Consider the following 21,158-nt stretch of genomic DNA (forward strand, 5'->3'; position numbering starts at 1 on the left):
GAATGAAGAATTGATTAAGTGTGTATTATTCAAAAAACAGTGCTAAACATTGGGGACAAGCTAGAAAGGTGAGGCAGTCCCTGCTTTCAAGGGGCTCACTCTTTAATGGGGAGATAATACATAGCGAAGGTTTCAGCAACAAGTCAGATGGGAAGGTCCCGAAACAGATATTAATGCCACTTCCTTAATGTCATACCATTTGATGGTGCCAACAATTTTGGTGGCAAGAACTTTCTTTGCTGGGTATTAGGAAGCTATGACTTTAGCAACTGCAGAAGCAATGGCCAAGCAGTACCTCCATAAGTGGTTGCTTTCCAGGATGATGGCCAAGGGCACTGGGCTGTTCCCAAGGCTCTTGGGCTGTTTCCATCAGGGTCTGAGGGGATTTGCTGGTCAAGATGATGGTGGTAGTCTGACTTGCCTGGCATTGTTACTTCCTCTCTCCCCCTCTGGGTGCCTTGCCCCTTCAGCTAGGCTGCCGTGTAGGTAGCGGTTGTATAACTGGCCTTCTCTCTACAGGAGTTACTCCCACAAATAATGGCTATGTGGACCAGACCGGATGCAGGACTGGTGGTCTGGGAGGTACTGCTACTCCCAGGGTGCATTAGATATTAGGAAGTTTCAATCTGTGGACCATGAACATGATGGAGTTGATCATAAATACCGTTCCCCTCAAGGGGATCTTAGTATAATAGGTTGAGAGCCGGAGGGGACCCTTGAAGTCACCTAGTCCTATCCCCCAATGGAGGAAACTGAGGTACAGGAAGGTGAGTGTGCCTAAGAGAGAGCCCTGAACTCCATACACATGCCGGGGACCCCTAAGTCATTATAAATCTCGTTTATAATGTGTCAGCAAGAAATCCTATGATCCTCATGGCAGCCTTTTAAGAGCCCATTGGAATGATGAACAGGATTCTCATCTGTTTGGGTCAGAATCATGACTTTCATTGGAAGCCACCAGACTGATCTTTCCACACAGGACAAGCTAAGGCAAAACTGTCCCCCATGTTCAGTTAGTCCTCACTGCTATTCTTCCTTGTTGTAATTACAGAGGAGGAGTGTAGTTTGTAAGCTCTCTAGAAAGCAGGGATTCTTTTCTGTGCCCTCCTCTGATCTGTGTCTCTGAGAACATGAGCCATGTTCAGGGTTTATGTTCCAGTGACGGGGACAACTCTTTCCTATAGAAGATGCCAGGCAAGGTAATAAGGCTTGTCATGGTCTCTCCCCAAATTATCTGCATATCTAATTCTTCTGTCTTTGGGGAGAAAAAGCCATCTCTATTGAAAAAGAATTCTTAACCTAGTAAGACTGATAGATTTAACCTTAAATCTGATAGATTAGGAGGAGGGGCAGTGAGAGAGTTCCATGAACTTATTGTTTAAAATAAATTTTTATATTGATTTAATATTCCTCCATATTACTTCCCTACTCTCAGCCAGCCATCTCATATAACAAGTAATTTCTAAAAGAAAAAGAGGAAGAAAAGAAAAAATTAGCAAAACCAGTCAATGTAAAACTTTAAAAATATGTGTTTTGATAACCACATTTCAATATCATAGATTTCTTTTATGATCCTATGTATTTTATACATTTAAAACCACTGTTCTGAGAAGGCATCCATAAGGTTAATTAGATTGCCAAAGACTAAAAATCTTAGAAAATCTTTGCTCTAGAACCTTTGCAGACACTGAATTTCAGAAAAATAAGGAAGGTATTTTAAGTCTACTAGGGTTTTACTTTGTAAAACCCCTTGTACAATTGCAGTTCATTGTCTTGGGTCTCTCTTGTGAGGTTAATGGAATTGGTTGTCGTTTCCCTCCAAACTTGGGTTGAAATTGAGTTACAAAGACCATTGTCACCTTAAAGAGCCTGCAGATCTTGGGAAGGCTGAATCCAGGTTTAATCTGGTTGAATGACTAGAGATTAAAGGTACCGGTTGGTGTTTCAGGGTTCGAGCCTACATCCGCACCAGCACCCTCCGTTCCCGCATGGCAGGGCCGTTCCATTGGAACAACCAAACTTCGACTGGTTGAGTTCTCAGCTTTTCTTGAACAGCAGCGAGATCCAGACTCAGTGAGTATTATCAGAAGGAAATGGCTCCTGACCCAGCGGTCTTGGGCTCCCAACACACTTTCCTAAAGTTTCTCTTTGTCCCTCCTTCCTTCAGAAACTATCTCTCTCTTGGCTTCTGTCTATAAAATGCCAGCTATGATCAGAGACATAAGTAAGCATTTTGGTTTTATCCATTTCTTACCAAATAAATAAAATTTTATTATTGTTGAAAAATATTTAGATATTATTAGAGAACTTTGTTTTTTACCTGTATTAGACTCAGGGTTCCATCAGGTTCTCTTTTTAAACAGATTTTTATTGATATCTTTTGTTTGTATATTGCCTAGATTTCTCCCCTCCTAGAAAATGATCCTTTATAACAAAACAAAACAAAATTTTAAGAGGAAAAGAGCCAAAATTTGCTTTTTTTTTTTTTACATTGCTGACCTTTCTGTTCTGTACCCCTTCCCATTCCCTCCATCCTTGTCCTAAAGAGCCTAATGAACAATGTTAGAGGCCTGTGCTCACCTGCTTATCAAAAACTCTCTGAAAAGGATCTCATAAACCCCTAATAGAGATGGAATTGATAGGGACTGAATAATAAATAAATGAGTCAATAAACATTTATTACATACCTGCCATAGGCCAGGTGCTATTCTAAGTGCTGAAGAAAAAAAGAAAGGTATAAGACAGTTTCTGCCCTCAAGGATCTCATCATCTAATAGGGGAAGGAGCACACAAAAAGGAGAAGAAGGTAGGCTACACCCAGTGTGTTGGAGTGCAGGAAGAAGTCCTACAGCTGGGCTGGGCAGTAATCATAGGCGGTATGCATTTCAGACTTTATCTTACAGAATGATAGGTTTCTAGAGACCGTGAATTCCAGGAGAGTATGTTGGGAAATGATGGACATGTGTCCTGGGCACTCTCCCTCCTTAAACGGTGGAGGATCTGGGAGAGGCTTCCAGATGTCCACCCCTCCTCCCCCTCTCTCTGGGAGGGGTGACATGGGCAAGAGGTGCTGAGAAGGTGTGAGAGCTAGAGTTGATTTCATCTTGCAGAAATAATGAGTTTCTGGAGATCATGAAGTTCAAGAGAGCAGCTGGGTGGGAAATGAGCTGTTAAATGAACTATTGGTTGAATGAATGATGATGCATCTCTTAGGGGTATTTGTGCCTTAGGGAATAGAAACAGCTAAATGCCCTTGACTTCTGGAAGCTTTAGACATGGAGTTGGAGGTCTTGTTGGAAGAATTTTCTTGGGCAATCTCAGTGTAAGTGGGGGATGAGAGAGAGAGACAGAGACAGAGAGAGACAGACAGACAGAGAGACAGAGACAGAGAGAGACAGACAGACAGAGAGACAGAGTTGGGGGGAGGGGGTCTTATTTCCCAATTACATTTTAAATTGGTTTCAGCTGCACTCAGAAATGCTAAGTGCCCAGTGGGCTCTGTGTTAGACACTTTTGATCTAGTCTAAGTGAAGAATCCGTCATTTTATTGACATGGGAAGCTCCCATTAATCAGTACTATAACTTACACTCTTAAGTGACTTGCCCAGAGTCCTATAGACAGTATTTATCAGAGATAGGACTCTTCTTAATGGAGACCCAACTTTCCATCCATGCTGCACTTCTCCTTATTTTAATATTTCCAACTAAAATTCCTGGAGATGTTTATGAAGAAAGTAGAGACCCATCTCTCATGCACAGATAAGAAGGCAGAGTTTGGACCAAATGATCTTTTCTGGTAACTTCCAGACCTGGAATTATCAGAGGACTTGAATTCTGGCAGCATGACCCTATCTTTTCTTGATTTGTGATCAGCTTGGAAGCCAACCTGAGAGGCCTTGGGTATGACTACCCCCTGCCCATTATTTTGTTCATCTCTAAAAGGCCTATTTGGACCCAGGTTGGCCAACACTGACGCTGTTCCATGTGTCCAGGCCAGCAAAAGCAATGTGCAGCAGCTTCCCTGCCCAATAGTACATGGTGGTTTAAGTGAACTTTGTAATGTCCTTAAGTTTGTTTTTTCACACTGCATATGACTAGACTTCTTTAGTTTTGCAGGAATCTAGAATTTATTACAGATCTGGTATAAATTAAAAGGGCCAGACCTTGGAATAAAAAAAGTATGTTTTTTGCTTTTATTTTGGTGGGGTTAGGAGAGGGATGGGGGCAGGGGAAATTGAAAGATTATGGCTGCCTCCTTATTTTTGGAAAGTACTTGAATTTTAGATTTTTTGAAAAATAACACTATTAGTTTTCTTTCCTATAATGCTGTCTTTGTTATTCAGTCATTTCAGTTGTGTCAAACTATTGGTGATCCCCTTTGGGTTTTTCTTAGCAATGTTACTGGAGTGGTTTGCCATTTCCTTCTCTAGTTCATTTTACAAATGAGGAAACTGAGGCAAACACGGGTAAGTGACTTGCCCAGGGTCACACAGCTACAAAGTGTTTAAGCCCATATTTGAACTCAGGAGGGTTGACCTGGCACTCTATCCACTGTGCAACCTGGCTGTCCCCAACTAATCATAAATTTGTGTCTCAGGCCCAACCAAGTTCATAAGATATACCTGGATTCTGAATATGTAAATGCTGACCAAAGCTATATAGAGCCAAAAAATGATAAATCAATGAATGTGTATCAAGTGTTTATATCTATATGCCAGGCACTGTACTAAGCCCTGGCTATTCAAAACAGGGAAAAGACTGTCCCTGCCTTCAAAGGAGCTTGTATGTAAACATGTATACAAATCTATACAAATCAAGCTATCTCCAGAATAAATAGGAAATAATTAGAAGAGGGAAGTCACTGTAATTAAGAGGAGTTGGGAAGGCTTCCTGGAGAAGGTGGGATTTTTGTTGGAACTTAAAATTTAATATCATGCTTACTTATGCCTTTTAATATTCCTATTATGTTATTATTTAAATTTGCATGTATAACAAATAATCACTAGTAGGTGGTAAAAGCACTGTTTTTTGAACCTGAAGCTTAGAGTTTAATATTTTATCTGAGCAGTGAGGAGGTGCATAGAACGTTGGATTTCCAGTCAGAAGACCTGAGTTCAATTCTGGCTCAGGCACTTACTAGACAGTGTGACCCTGGGTAAGTCACTTAAGTCTGACAGATCTGGAAAAAGAAGGATAATAATAGCACCTGCATTGAAGAGTTTTTGTAAGGATCAAATGAGATGATACATGTAAAGGGTTTTGCAAAAATTAACACTATGTTAATTCAATATTTTAACAAATAAATATTTTAATGAATAAGATATTTTTACTTAAAAAATAAAATGTTAGTAATGATGATGGTGGGTTAGGGTTAGAATTTAGGGTTGGGGTTGATTTTTTTGGCCTTATCAGTCTTTTAAGTATACAAAGTTGTCCTTAAAAAGTTAGTTGTTAACAACTGTTTTATGGTCCTGCTTCAGATTTCCATGCTACTTATTTACTATATTTTGGGAATACTGGTATTAGTCCCTTCTCTGGATTGCAGGCCCTAATCCCCTTTTACACTCTACCATTTCATGTACTCCTTACTGGAAGCATGCAGGAGTTTAGAGAGTTGGGCTCTCTAAAACACTGTTTTGTTAGGGAAGGCCTCCTTGCCCATCTGCACTGCTTAATTTCTGGTTTTAAAAGCTTGCCAGTCATAGCAAGTCACGCTTCTCTCTGAACAGGATTCTTACCCATGTGCTCTGCTGAGCCAAATAGGGAAAGGATTCATTGGCATCCCAGCTCATAAAGAGTTTGCTAGAAGCCTGGGGAAGGGCTGAGACCAGAGCACTGCCAAGATAAGGGCTGTAGGTTATAATGTTCTGTTCATTGTGGTAGAAAGAGCCCTAAACCTGCAATGAAAAACCTGCATTTGAATTCTAGCTGTAGGGCTATCAGTGAGATTGTGCCATCATTTCAGCTTGTCAAGCCTCAGTTTCCTTATCTATAAACTGCAGATTGTGTTACTTGTATGACCTAGAGGTTCTTTTGGGAAAAGTACTCTTAAACCCAAACACACTAGATAAGCTAGAATTGTTGCTATCACTACTATTTTCACACCTTTGTGAATACTTCTTCCATCAATGCAGCTCATAATTTCTCTATGACTGAATAGATAGATGGTCTTTGAGTATTCCTGACCTTGAAGCTGGCCTCTGATGATCATCTCTAAATTCTAGGCTCCTCTCATAATAAACACTAGGGCCATACTCAGAGCCATTCTGGCTTGGCAAGACTTGTTCAACTTCTTTGCTACTAATCATCTTCTAGAACCCAGGGTCATCTCTGAGCCCCTGTGTGGGGTCAGATCAAGACTTTAGCATCACTATTATCACAGTTATAATTATTCCTGGAGGGCTTCCTTTCCCAGCCTCTTCATAACTTGGCAATGTACATTTAACTGATTTTTCTTTGCCACTTCTGACATGCCTCTCATTTAAATAAAAATTTATGCATAGGTGCGTAGTATACCTTTGCTGATGTAAAAGGCACAGGGTAAAGGTAGGTCTTTGAAAAGAAGAGGCATACATGTTTTCTTGACTCTAGATGAGGAATGAGAAGAGTGTTTTAAATTATATTAGAAAGGGCGGCTAGGTGGCCCAGTGAATAGAGCATCTGCCCTGGAGTCAGGAGGACCTGAGTTCAAATTTGGCCTCAGACATTTAATACACTTACTAGCCATGTGACTTTGGGCAAGTCACTTAACCCCAGTTGCCCTCCTTCCTCCCAAAAAAAGCAAAAAAAAAATTATATTAGGAACTGGAGGTTGTAAAAATCAGGCTTTACTCTGGGTACCAGTTCAGGTACCTCTCAGGAGGGAGAGATTTGGAAATCTGCAAAAGAACATAGGATACACAGCGGGGCAAGGGAGACTTCAGAGCCACCAGGAAATAGGATCTGAAAGTACTTTAGTTGATTATGGATATATGGGACAGAAGACACTTTGTCCCATCTGGTTCTGAAGGTGAATGCAGCTTTCTAAATCTCTCTCCTCTGAAAAATTTCTAAGTCATTGGACACAGATCCTAGCCACCTCCAAGGTGAAACAGAAAGGGATTAGAGTTCTATCAATCCCCAAGTCAGCTGCATCTTCCTTTATGGATAAATCTTGAAACCCACCATCTTCTCTGGGCAGCCATCCTGACAACAGCTGCTGCAGCCAGACCTCCAGATGTTATCAAAGGCCTTGATTCCTTTGATGAAAGACAGCAAAGAAAGCTCAAGGCTGAACTTTTGCCCTTGATGTTCCCTCCCCCTAAAACACAGACCATCCTTTACCTCGAGCTTCTCTCTGCCTCTGACATGCTGCAGGTATCTTGTCATAGGAGCCAGGCTGGGGCCTGGAGTTAACTGTTAAGTCTACCTTGAGTCTGACCTTAGAGAAGTTTGGGGAGAGGTGTCTCTCCAGCTCATTACTGCTCTGGTAAAATAGAGAATTCAGTTCTGTGTCTATATTACATAACTTTATTAAACCAGACTCAGAAGTCACATTTCTTATTGTTTGAAACTAAGTATAAAGAGACAGTAATTTCCTCTTTAAGTTTATAGAGAAAGACTTCAAAATATCACAGATAATTACTCTTACTAAAGTAAAATTTGGTTAATTCAGATGAATTGAAGGAAGTACTTGCATGAATTTTTAGTTTTTTTTTTTTTGGAGAAAGTTTTACTGTACATTGTCTGACTACAACAGGCAAGGGATTAATTTAATCAACAACCACCTCGGTGACCAGCAGAGGGAGGTGGGGTCCATGATGAACAAGCTCTCCTGGGAGTTTGGAGTTTGCATCAGCTAAGATTTTATTAGCCCTTTTTTACTTCTGCAAGGTTTGGCAAAGTACGGAGGAAAATGAGAGTAATCAGATGTGAAGGACAAAGACATGGCTAGATGTAAGAATCTAGGCTGAGTTGAGCCTAAGGATGTACAACAAGGAATTAAGTGAGGGAGAGAAAAACCTCCCAACAGCCTTGGCCAAGATCTCAGGAAGTCAGATGTATTGAAAGAACTGTGAGCATCAGTCACTACAGAAAGAAAGTGGAATGATGTACAAGATCCATGTGAAAGCTGATAGCCTGGATCTGTCCATTTGGAGGGCCTAAAGGACACTGGGGGCCAGCAGAGATCTTAACGCAATGATTCTGCTTTCTTCAAGCAGAAGAGTGATCCATTTGTCTTTTCCTTTGGAGAGCTGAATCAAGCAAAGGTGTGATAGGGCCCACTTCAGTGAACAGAGAAGACCTTTTTTAGAGGGGGTAGAATTTCAATATTAAAAGGAACCACAAAGGCCATTGTAATAATAATGCAATATTCACAACATCCACAGTGCTTATGGATATGCTGGTGTAGTTGTAAATCACAAAATGTAGCAGACTCTCCACATAGAGGACGGAACCAAAGCCTTTATTCAAATACCAGAAAACTGAGTCCCAGAGTCAGAAAGCCAAAGTCATTACAGTAGCCACGTTTGACACACATGGTTAATGCAGTGAACACCCACATTCCTTAGCCTTCACAACAGAACAGGTTCCCTCAAGCAGGAATCCTCTTCTCACTCACGGTAGCTCCTCAGCCTGGTTCTTGGAAGTTCTCAGCAGAACTTCCCAGAAGAAAGGTCTCAGCAGAAGTTTCAGCCTCCAGATGCTCACTAAGAGAAAATTCTGACTGTCCTGCTTCTGCTCTTACCTATATACAGCATAGCCCCTCCCCATTCCGCCCCCTCCTGCTACATCAGCAGCTTCCTCGGCAGGTGTTAACTACTTCTGCATTAATTAAATAGCTTAAACAAGGTGTTAACTTGAAACAAGGTGCCAAGCACCTGCTTACTTGCCAATACAAAGGGGCATGGGAGATCTTCAGATTCCATTAACATTACAGCCATCTAATTGAGTCGAGCCAAGAATCACTTCTTCAGTAACTTTTAAGTGGCCACTCCTAATTCCCTTGAAGTCTTCTAGTATGGGAGAAGCCAACATCTTTGGAGACAGCTCATTTTACTGTGGGCAAGCTCTAGTTGATAGGAAATTCCTCCTTCTTTGAAGCTGAATAGCCTTCTCACATTTCCATTTTGGTTGTTTTCTGTTTCCATATTGTGCTATTGACTCATTTGGAGTGTCCACATCTCCAGGTCTTTTTCAGGTAAATAGCTTGTTAGTCATGCTTCCTCCCTCTTCTACTTGTGCAGTTTGGCTCTCGAACCCCAATATAAGACTGCCCATTTCTCCTAATTAAATGTCTTATTGGATTCAGCACAGGCATCCAAACTTACAATCCAGTGCATTAGAGAGCCATCCTTCTTGGAGTCCTACACATCTTTACTATATTTTGGAGTCATACCATTTGGATCAACTGATAACCTACCATGATCAATAGAAGGAGATATAAGTAAAACAGTGATATTGGAATGGCTTTAGTGCCCAGCTTAGAGACAGGAAGAGCTAGATAATTTTTGGAAATCCCACCAGCTCAAAACTGTTAAACTTAAAATGGAGAAACATGAAACTTGGTGCAGTTACTTTTACAAAAAAGTAATTTTAAACTATAAATAACTGTTTGAAATATTGCTTCAAATCACATGAGAAAAATGCAAATCAAAACAGCTTTGAGATTTCTTTCATCTCACACCATCAACTTAACATAGATGACAAAAGATGGGAATAATCAGTGTTGGAGGAATTATCAAAAGCTTGCTATTAAATACTATCATATTTTTGGTGGAGCTATGAATTGGGCCAACCATGTTGGAAAGCCATTACGTAAAGTGACTAAAATATGCATCCATACCTTTGACCCTGAGATTCCACTATTAGGCATATATTCTATAGTGTTTAGTGACCCCGCCTCCCCAAAAGGGCCTTATACACACCAAAGTATTTATTGCAGCACTTTGCATAGTAGCAAAGGATTAGAAAACAAAGTAGATGCCCACAGATTGAGGAATGGCTAAACAAAATATATTCACAAAAGCAATGGAGTGGTGACAGTTTCATAAGAAGCAATGAATAAAATGAATCCCGAAAAGCATGGGAAGACTTATATAACATGAAACAAAGTGAAGTAAGCAGAACCAGGGAAGCAATTGACAGAGAGACTACAAAAATAGAGTATCAACAGCAGAATGCTTGAAATGGAATACTATGAAATTGTTGTTTTTTTTTTTTTAATGATGATGAAGAAACTTGGGTCCCAAAGAAAAGATATGAGAAGGCATCTCCCTTGCTTCTTTGCAGAGGTGGAAGAATTATATTGTGTCAGACTTTTTCAGTTTGTTGTTTAGTTTTGCAGAACCACTTTCTTCCTTTTGGTATTAGCCTGCTTTCTCTTTATTCGTTCACAGAGATGCCTTTGGGGAGGGGGTAGGGAGAAATGTCCATGGAAATATAAATGATGTAAAAACAAAAGATAAGAATACAACATGATTTTTTTTTAAAATCAAGGACTATAAAAATGCCAGGTCTCATAGATAGGACTTAGCTGAATTTCATTATTGGATATGGCTCAAATATTTGTTGTATGTCAATCAGCAAACATGTATTAAGTACTTCCCTATGTGCTGGACCCTGTGCTGAGCTCAGTGGGTACAAAGAAAGGCAAAAACATAAGTTTTGCCCTCAAGGCAGTCATATTCTAATGGGAGAGATGGCATACAAAAGTCTATTACATGCAAAATATATTCAGGGTGAATGGGAGGTGGTTTCACAGGGAAGGCACTAGCAGAAAGGGGTTTCTGCAGAAGGTGGGATTTGATCTGATTCTTGAAGGAGGTTAGGAGGGTCATAGTTGGAGCTAAGTTGGGAGAACATTTCAGGCATAGGGGGACCATAACTGAAAAAGCAGGCAGAAGATAGAGTGTAATATGTGAAGGATAGCTAGAAGGTAGGTATTGTTAGATTATAAAATGCCTATAGAGAATAAAGTATAAGAAGACTGGAAGGAGAGGAAGGGCAAGGTTTATGGTGAGTTTTATGTGGCAAACAGGATTTTCCATTTGATCCTGGAAGTAATAAATGAAAAGCAACTAGAATTTATTGAGATGGAGGGGGTGGGGTTGGTAGTGGTGACATAGTCATATCAGCCTGCAGGCTATTGTAGTAGTCCAGGCAGAATGGGAAGATGTTGGCTATGGGAGTGGAAAGGAGATATATACATGTTGTAAAGGGAGAAGCTACAAGGTTAGATTTATGGTGGGATGTTGGATGGAGGAGTCAAGGATGGTGCCAACTTTGGCAGTCTGTGTAACCGGGAGGATGGTGGTGCTTTCAGCAGTAATAGGGAAGAGAGAGGAGGGCTTAGTGGGAAGGATAATGAGATTTCTTAGACTTGTTTAGTTTAATATATACATCCAGCTAGAGATATTCTGTAGTGGTTGGTGATGTGAGACTGTGAGGTCAGGAGAGTGTTTAGGGCTGGATAAATAGATCTGAGAATTATTTGCATACAGATGGTCATTGTGTCTGTGGGAACCATTGAGATCACTATGGGAGATAATGTAGAGAGAGAGAAGAGAGACCAGGACAGACCCTTAGGGGACATCCACTGTTAATGAGCATGATGGGGGAAGGAGATTCTGCTAAGGAGACTAAGGTAGAGAAGTATCATGATAACCCAGAGAGGAGAAAGAACGCAAGCGAAGTGGGTTATAAACAGTAGCAAAATCTGTGGGGGGAATCACGAAGAAGAAACTTTGAGAAAAGGTCATTAGAATCTTCCTGCTTTCTGATCCCAGAGGCAGACTTCAATGTGAAGGTGCCTTGGATGGTTTGCTGGTACAGAAGCATTCACAGCCCTGTCCCAATTCTGTAGCCAGCAAATGAAATGGTCTGTACTTTCTTAGGTCGAGGAGAGAAGGAAGTGAGTGCTATGAGCTCCCTCTGCTGACTATAACTGTTGGAATAGAAAGTGGGCTAACTTTGGTAGTTGTTGATATTGGTATAAAATCAAGTAAGTCAGACTAATGCTATGAAACTTGATTCTACTAGAAACACAAGGGGAAACAAAAGATTTTGTGGAGAAGATTCTAAAAAAAAAAAAAGATTTTTTTTATAAGTTAGTAACATTTGAAAATGGGCTTTTTACATATTTCATATCAAAGTCTATAATTTCCAGCTAGGGCCATTCAAACTGTGGACTCTTCAAAAAGTGACTTTAGCCAATTGACTGTACATGAAGAGAGAGAGAAAAGGAAGCCAAATAATTCTTGCCTAGCATTTGTAGAGGGAAATAAGGGGGCAGTAAGATTAGACAGGCCTGTAGCCTTCTTGGAAACGGAATCTCAGAGGCTAGGGAAAGTGTAAGTATTGTCCAGTTGCATTCCATAAGGAAGCCCAGATGAGTGGGAATCATCACTGTGGTTTCCCCAGCAGTACAAAGAGTTCTGCTCTCCCTGTGGGGCATCCTGGTTCTTCCTAGCAGCTACACCTTCTTCGAGCCCAGAGCTGGCAAGCGCCATGCTGTGCCATGATGCCCTTTACCTTCTGGGGCTGCCTCATCAGTCACTGTGCCTATGAAAGGGATGTGCACAAATCTCCTCTTAGATAATGATTCTCTTTAGGCCCTTTTGTAAAACAGCACAAAAATATTTGTAGGCCCTCCCCTCCTTTCAGACCCTAATACCTACCACATATTTGATGTACAGTATGGAAATGCAGCCTAGCCAGGGAAATGGAAAACACCCTTAACATGGTGCCAGAAGGACTAGATCTCAGATCCCTTTGTCCAGGATTAGTAAATGAGTAAATCCTCTTGACCTTACCCAAGTCACCCAACCCCTCTAATCCTCACTTTGTTCATCTGGGAAATGGGTGGTAATAACATCAACACGATTTTTCTCCTATGGTTGTAAGGATCAAATTAGGAAGTGGGGGGAGGGAGGGGTGTGAAAGTGCTTTTCAGACATAAGGCATCATACAAATGTTTAGCATTCTTGTATGTTCATCATATGCCTGTCATACTTGTGGTCCATATGACTATGTAAATATCTCTGCAAAGCACTTTGCACTTTCTGATGAGGTAAACAAACATACCTCACTCCATAGTTTTGGTGATTTCTGCAGAATTCAGGCCAGGAAGATCAGGACATCCTGATAGTTGTTTGGGTTTTGATGTTGTTGTTTATTTATTTATTTTTGATGAACCCATGTATTTTTATAGCATTTTATGGTTTGAAAAGAGATTTAACAGACACTGTCCCATTTATTCTTCATGGCAGTCCCCTTTCATGCTTCAGTAACTATCTATGTAGAAGATAAACACAGAGTAGAAGGTAACCTCAGAAGGGAAGGTTCTAGCAGCAAGGGCATTGGTCAGGACCTCTTGCAGAAGGGGTCCTTGTGATGAATCTTAAAGGAAAGAATGTAAGCGTTCTAAGAAGCAGAGACGAAGAGAGTATTGCAGGTGTAGAAAGTGTTGGTGAGAGTAGGGACAGCCAGTGCAAAGGTATGGAATGGTATACGTGCTATATATCCTTATATAGGTGTTATTAATCTCTGAAGTGAGGCTCAGAGTGGCTTATTGACTTGCCCATGGTCAACTAGTAAGTGTCAGAAGCAGCATTTGAAGTGAAGTCATCCTGATTCCAAGGTTTCTCCACAATATTATAGTGTGTCTGATTTGGACCTGGTGTTTGGATCTCCCTGTGGGACATGGTGGGTGGGTGGTCTTCCAGTGTAATTCTCAATAAGACTGTTAAATGCTGTCCTGAAAAATAAAGAGTTAGTTCATGATCAGCCAACTCACCCTCATTGCACTTGTTTCTTCTGCCTTTCTCTTGGGCAGGTTTGGCTTATTACTGGGCTGTTTGGGGCATTGACCTACTTTCTTCATTAGAATGAGGTGATAGGACAGCTGAAAGCATCTGGAAGTACTGGTTTTTATCTCCATTTCACCTTGGAGCCCAGCCAGTGCACATCTTCTTTCTTGGTCAGTGTAGACCCCACCCATCTGCTTTCCCAATGATAGTTCCTTTCTAATACTTAGGCATGGATGTCCATTCTAAAGGTTGCGGCCTTTTGGAAAGGCCCTTTCCAAATACAGCAGCTCCTCCTCTCGGATTAGCCATGGATGTAGACTGTGGTCAGTCTGGTGAGAAGTCCTGGCACCTTCCTCCTTCACCTGGGCAGCCCAAGGAGTTGTCCTTGATCCAACAGTGGGGTGGGAAAGGAATGGTGATACAAAATGAAAGTGAATGGAGAAAGGGAGGGATCTTATTTGCACCTTTCTCTTCTGGGATTAGAAACACAAAAAGGAAATGATCCCTGCCCTCAAGGAGCCCACATTCTATTGAGAGAAAACCACACCTAGACTGACAAATATAGGGAAAGTAATTTGCAATCAGGGCTGGGAGGGCTGTGAATAAGTTAAAGTTGGTATTTGCCTGAAGATCTTAAAGGTACTTAGGGATTCTGTGATATAGAGGTGAGGAGGGAGTGCCTTAGGGTGATGGGGAATCTGCAAAGTAACTTTTGGAGTTGCATATGTACATTTGGGGAATTCTGCCCCTTCCTCAGGCCCCCATTCACAGTTGACATAATTTAACTTTTTGAAATTACACAAAGGAAGAGGAAGGGTAAGTTAAAAGTTTCTACCTTAAGGACCCTGGCAATCTGAAACATAATTGCTTCCCCATCTCAGAATGTGAGCTCCTACAGAACAGGGACTGATCTGTTTCTATTTGTCCTCCTCCTCTCCCCCCCCCCCCCAGCAGTTAGCACAGTGTTTTGCAATTAAGCATTAAGTGCATTTTCATTCATTCATTCATTCGTTCATTGATTCATACTATTTTAACTTCCCTTGGCTGCCTTTAGACTAAGTTATCTGTTCCTTCCTCCTGGTCTCCTAGAAAGTCTTTTCCATCACCAGGTGATTCCTGCCTTCCTGGACTCAGAGAATGGGTTCTCCTCAGTGCCACCCTTGAACACATGGGATGTCTGAGTTACTGCTGAAAATGAATGATGAGTTTTTTCCCTTTCCCTGTTACAACTTGTCTGCTAGCATCCCTTGACATGAGTTACTGATTTATCTTGGTTCCTTTACATTCCTAAGTGGATTATAATTTTTCTCTTGCCATTATCTGACAACAGTCATTTTTCATGGTTGCCCTGCATTCTTTACATATTTGGAATTTTTAGAAGACTGGCTCAGAAAGAGCAAGTGTCTTCAGGGGAGGGGATGTAGGACACCTCTGTGCCGCTGCTGCATTTCTCCAGAGGGACAGACTTGTCCAGACTCGCTGCTTTCCGGTTTTCTTCTTGCTGAGCTGGTTTGCTTCCTCTGAAGTCTGTGGAGCTGCACTGGGCTTCTCCAGAGATGGAAGGTTTTCCTCCGGCAGCTGTTAGAGCTGAACAGAAACTAACATTTCTGGGCAGCCCAAGAGCCGGCTGGAACAGCTGCCAGGGCCAGTGCAGCTTTGGAGAAACTTTCTTATTGGGAGAGTAAGTGGCCGTTTTTGTTATTTTCCTTTAAAGATGAAAGAAGTAGAACAAGAAGGAAAGAGTGAGGGAAATGCATCCGTTGTTTTCAGGTCCTGGTGAATTGCAGCCACTGCTTCCTGACTGCTTGTACTTTACCTCCCCACAGAGACAATGCATTCTTGAACAACAGTGACCTAAAAGACCATCTACTTACAAAACTGGAAAAATCGAGATTTAAAAAGGGCTAAGGAAGGGTGTGGAGGGAGGTGGCCGCTCCCCTCCCCCATGCAAACTCCTCCAGAGTTTTTTCCTCTAATAGCAGATTAAGATTCGAGTAGTAATGTCATATTAATAACAGATTCCCTCCATTTGGCCTGGAACTTGCTTTGATCTCGATCTTAAATCACAGTGATTACATTAGCTCCCACTATAGGAGACATTTTGGGTCCTTTGGTTTAAATTTGTTGGAGCCTAGGACACTGTCATGATTTAACATTGTATACAAATATGGCCCAACTGCCCTGACAAATGGCATAAACAATGAATCCATTTATCATCATAGCATGAAGAGAATGTAATGACCAGCACTCCCTGTGTGGGTGCTCACATCCCCATTCTCCTCCTACAACCCACACCATACCCCCTCCCTCTCCCCATCAGATTATACATTTACGTCTTCAGAACGTTGCCTGGTGGCAGCCCAGCTGTCCGACCTGCTATACCATCCTGGAATTTTTGGTGCAATAGCATCTGGTTTGTTGGCAGGATCTACAGACAGCTGTTACAGCTGCTTTTTGGACTGTTGGGTATCTTGAAGCTGGGAAGATTCCCTGTTCCTGAATATTTTCTTTAACTTGCTTTCAATGTGAGGGAAACATGAAGATTTTTGCGGAGCAGAGCGTCCCATCCTAAAATAAAGCCTTAAATGCATTTTTGCTATGTATGATCTTCAGGTGGGATTTTTCCTTCCTGTAAACCTCAGGATCATTTTCATTTTTCTGAATCACAAGTTTTTCTGATCTCCAAGTTGTCTAGCTAATTCAGAAGCATCAGGGTGTACAAAAAGCCTAGGAAGTGAAAGGGGAATGGGAAGGGAATAAATATTTCTATAGTGTGGACTGTTTGTCAGGAACTATACTATGTTAAGCTCTCTTTTGCAAGTATTAACTCATTTGATCCTCACGATAACTCTACTATCATGATTTACCCCATTTTACAGTTGAGGAAACTGAGGGAGAAAGAAATTCAGTGACTTGCCTAGGGTCACACAGTTGTAAGCGTCAAGGTGAGATCTAAAGCCAAATCTTCCTTACTCATTAGGGCCATGATTCTGTGTTGTGGTGATCATTTGGTTAATAGTACTTTGTGAGGTTTTTATTAACCATCTCTCATATAAAGATAATTTGGCATTGCTGTCTGACTTTAGAGATTAAGATGCTCTTTTGGGTTACTTCTCAGATACACCAGCTTCCTCTTACATTAACTGCCTTATTAAAATGTTTGAGTGTTTAATGGCCAAATCCTTTAGCTCTTCATTCTCTTGGCTTCTTTCTAAGGTTCTAAAAACACTCAGTACTTTCCTTTCTAATAACACTAACAATTTGCATCTATATAGAGCTTTAAGGCATGGAAAGTACTTTTCTCACAGTAGTACTATGAGGTAGGGAGTACAGATATCATTGCTGCCCCACCCCCACCCCCCAATGTTGCACATGTGTAAACTGAGGCTCTGAAAGTCTAATTGACTTCCCTATAATCAGATAGCATGGATAGAAGGTAAGTGATTTAAACTAGATACAAACGGGCCAGGGGCAGGCAGAACCAGTCTGAATCACATCTATTTCCATACTTCCCAGGGGATTAAAACTTAAGAGTCATACAGGCATTCAACATTTATTAAGTGATTACTGTGTGCCAGGTCCTGTGCTAAGCAGTAGGGACACAAAAAGAGTCAAAAGACAATCCTGGTTCTAGAAGAGAGTTCAGTCTAAGAGGAGAAATGCCATGCACATGCAAACACACATGTAGAAAGCAAACTGTATACAGGATAAATAAGAAATAATGAGCAGAGGGAAGGTATTGGAATTAAGAGGGGCTGGCAAAAGCTTCCTGTAAAAGGTGGAAGTTTAGTTGGGACTTAAAGCAAGCAAGGGAAGGCATTTAGTGGATCTCACATGGTCATTTCCACTAGTCTCTCTTTATCCTCTCTTTATCTCTGTCAGAGTTCAAATAACCAACCCATTTTCTTTGCTCTGAATCCCTAGTAATTCTGCTGTGGCTGCTTCTGTATTACTGGCTGTAACAAAAGAGGAACTCAGCCACCAATTGTCGAAACAATGATTTTTGCCTAATTTTCTTTTCGACTGCTGCGTAGTCCTGTTTTTTTCCTTGGCCAAACCTTCATCCCTGTGCTAGCCATCTGAACTGTGTATGATGCTGACCATCAGAGAATGTGGGTATTGCCCCTTCCCTGAAGGTCTCCAGCCTTTCCAGAAGAAGGGCCAGCAGGGGCGCCCTGATTTCTCTCCTCATTGTTGTTGCGTACCATCCATTTACTCATTAAAACTTACCACATCCTTCTGGAGAGAGCACATGCCCTGCTGATGGTGGGTCAGGCGCTTTATCCGTGTCAGCTTGAACCAGAGCAGGGGCCCATGACTCATGCCAAGATGACCTTCACTGTCTGTCCAGATGTGGCTCCTCCAAAATATAGCCGTCTAAAGAATGGGAACCAAACTAGACATCCCCGACTGGCCAGTTCAAACATGAGTAGAATCAACCCTTTTGTATCTCATAGCCTTTGTCACACTTCAATTAGGCCTCATCTCTGAAATTCTGTTGTATGTTGGAGATGGAATAAGCAAGCTGTCATAAACTCTGGCTTTTTGCTGCTTTGTTTAAAAATTTAACCCCGCCCTTCCCATCTGTTGTAGCAGGACTCTTTTTGGGGGGCTCCTGTATTTCTAGAAAAGAAGGCTATTGTCTGTATCACAGGAAGAACCCCAAGCCAGTTTCGAAGGGTTAATAATAATGGCTCACATTTATTTAGCCCTTGGAAGGTTGCGAAACAATTTGTCCATCTCAATCTCATTTACTCCTTACAGCAACACTCTGAGGTAGCTCCAAGTATGAATCCCCATTTGACAGATGAGGATACTAAGGATCACAGAGATTAAGTTACTTGCTTAGGGTCACACAGCTAGTGATTATCTGAGACACGATTTCTGTGAAAATCTTTCTGATATCACACCCAGTCCTTTATCTCACATGTGACCCCCATCATCTTTACAAACATCTTGCCTGTGGGGAAGGGGACTATCAGTTTATTCAAAGATGCATCCCCCAAAATATCCCAATGAGAAAGCTCTAGTGATACCCTTGGAGTGTGCAGTAGCTTGTGAGGGGTAACATTATGTCTCTTGGTTTCTTCCAGTACAACAAACATCTCTTCGTGCACATTGGCCACGCCAACCATTCTTACAGTGACCCATTGCTTGAATCAGTGGACATTCGTCAGATCTATGACAAATTTCCTGAGAAGAAAGGTGGCTTAAAGGAATTGTTTGGAAAGGGTCCTCAGAATGCCTTCTTCCTTGTAAAGTTCTGGGTGAGTAAGATACCAGCTGCTGGGTGGTGTCTATAGATTTGTCAGAAATGTGTGTGTTCTGCAATGAAGTCCATTGCAGCCTGTGCTCCCTAGGTAAGGGGCATTGTATTCATCCCTTTGCTCATCTATCAATCAGCACCAACTTGGGTCTTTTCTGGTTTGTCTGGCAGTGTGGGGATTGCCTGAGGAAGTTGTGTAATATGACACAGTCCCCTAGTTGATAAAGGCAAGAAAACCACTTTTCACACTGTGTGCAGGCAATCCTCATTTTCAGGAAAATGGATTTTTTGAAGCGTTGATTGTTGTTTGGGACCATGGATCACATTTCCTGACAGAAGCAATGTTGTACAAACTCAGATAGAAAAAGGGGCCACTCAACCAGCTGGAAGGATCCTCATGGGCTACATATCGGTGTGGTTTTTAAGTGTAATTTTATCCATTTTATCGCATTTTTAAAATTTTGTTAAATATTTTCCAATTACATTTTAATCTGCTTTGACTCCCACTCAAGAGTGTTGCAGGTTACATACTTGACTTCAACACGCTGGAGTTCTCGGGCTAGCCCACAAATACATGCCTATTTAGCTTGTCATACTAACCTGGAGTTCTGCGTCTTTGCAATTGGGATTACATAGAAAGCATCAGGAAAGAAAAAAAAATGAGTCCCTCCCCACCGCCACCTTTCTTCTGAGTGTGGCACTTGAGGGAATTTTTAAATAAGCCAAAATTGTTGACATCTCACCTCCTTTTCTTTACCATTCCCCCACCTATCAGTGCTCTTTCCCTCAGTCCCCCTGAGATCCCCACAACATTCGCTCACCACTTCAGTTTGTTTTATTCTGTAACTTGCTCCAAAATCGCCTCTCTTTGTAATTCATTCCAAAAGAAGATCTCAGCTCCTATCATTATTAGTGCTATTGATCACTTGGAAGAAAGCAGTCTGACTTGGGGTCATAGAATCAGGCTTAAATTGAAAAGGGATCTTTTTGTTTGTTTTGCTTTTAGGAGGAGGGAAGGCAGGGCAATTGGGGTTCAGTGACTTGCCCAAGGTCACACGTCTAGTAAGTGTTAACTCTCTGAGGCCGAATTTGAACTCAGGTCCTCCTGACTCCAGGGCCAGTCCTCTATTCACTGCACCACCTAGTCTCCCCTGAAAGGGATCATAGAGACCATTTAATCTGATCCCCTCATTTCACAGATGAGGAAACCGAGGCTTAGAAAACAAAATTATTTACCCAAAGTCACACAGGTGATGCTGCTCATTAGCAAGAGACTGAAAATTGTCTTCTCCTTCCCCAGAAATAGCAACATTTAAGAAAAGAGAAGCTTGTTAAAACTCCCAATGAATTTAGAATTGGTGGCATTTCAAGCTATGGAAAAAAGTGAATTATTTAAAAATCAGCTTGGTGGGGGCATAGATTAGTCCTTGTGCCAGCTCCCTACGCTGTGATACTGCCTTTCACAGTTTCTTTCCTTCCTCCCACTGACCACCCACATTCTCCTAAAAGGTCTAAGTTGTTTCTGACAATGACTCCAATATGAGATGTTCCAAGGAGAGGAGGAAAGGGGAAACTTTCCTTTGGAAGCTTGATGCTGCCATATGTACTGTGGGGGACAGTTTGAAACGTGGATACTCTGCCAAACACCACCAGTTTGTCCCAGAAGGAGAGGTGTATCATAGAGGGATAACCCATTCCAGAAGAACAGTGTTATGTTGGGGCAAGTGACCTATTAATAGACGTGGTGGGGTTTTCTTGACCAAAGATGAGTTTGGTTATAATTTATTAAGTTTTATTGGAAGACAAGTGTTGATTAAAGTAAAATTAACTTCTCTGTGTTGCCTGTGCTGGAAGCCGAGGTGAGCTGGTGGTTTTTATTTATAGTGCAAATGGACCTTTGTCCACTTAGTCTGTATGGAGTGTCTTGGATGAATGAATTTGAGGGAGGGTTTTCAGAACAGGTGGGGACACTAAAAAACCAGGCCTCCTTTTTAATCCCCTTCTCCTCATTAAATAAATAAACATGCCTGGAGAACTAAGGAACTCGGACAGCTGGTAGACTTAACTGAGAGAGAGAGAGAGAGAGAGAGAGAGAGAGAGAG

General features: G+C 41.5%; 1 protein-coding gene across 9 annotated transcripts in view; it reads left to right on the forward strand.

The window, feature by feature from the left end:
* Positions 1–21,158, forward strand: part of TEAD1 (TEA domain transcription factor 1) — a 403,944-nt gene that overhangs the window by 352,763 nt on the left and 30,023 nt on the right. For all 9 annotated transcript variants that reach the window (XM_069091245.1, XM_069091243.1, XM_069091242.1 and 6 more), the window contains 2 exons: positions 1,949–2,073; positions 18,884–19,057. In XM_069091245.1, the coding sequence (XP_068947346.1) occupies positions 1,949–2,073; positions 18,884–19,057 (299 nt within the window). The remainder of the gene's footprint in view (positions 1–1,948; positions 2,074–18,883; positions 19,058–21,158) is intronic.

The sequence above is a fragment of the Petaurus breviceps genome, unplaced genomic scaffold, assembly GCF_028583685.1.
Source record: "Petaurus breviceps papuanus isolate PSGF00001 unplaced genomic scaffold, PetGlider_PUasm1.0 188, whole genome shotgun sequence".
Classification (NCBI taxonomy): domain Eukaryota; kingdom Metazoa; phylum Chordata; class Mammalia; order Diprotodontia; family Petauridae; genus Petaurus; species Petaurus breviceps.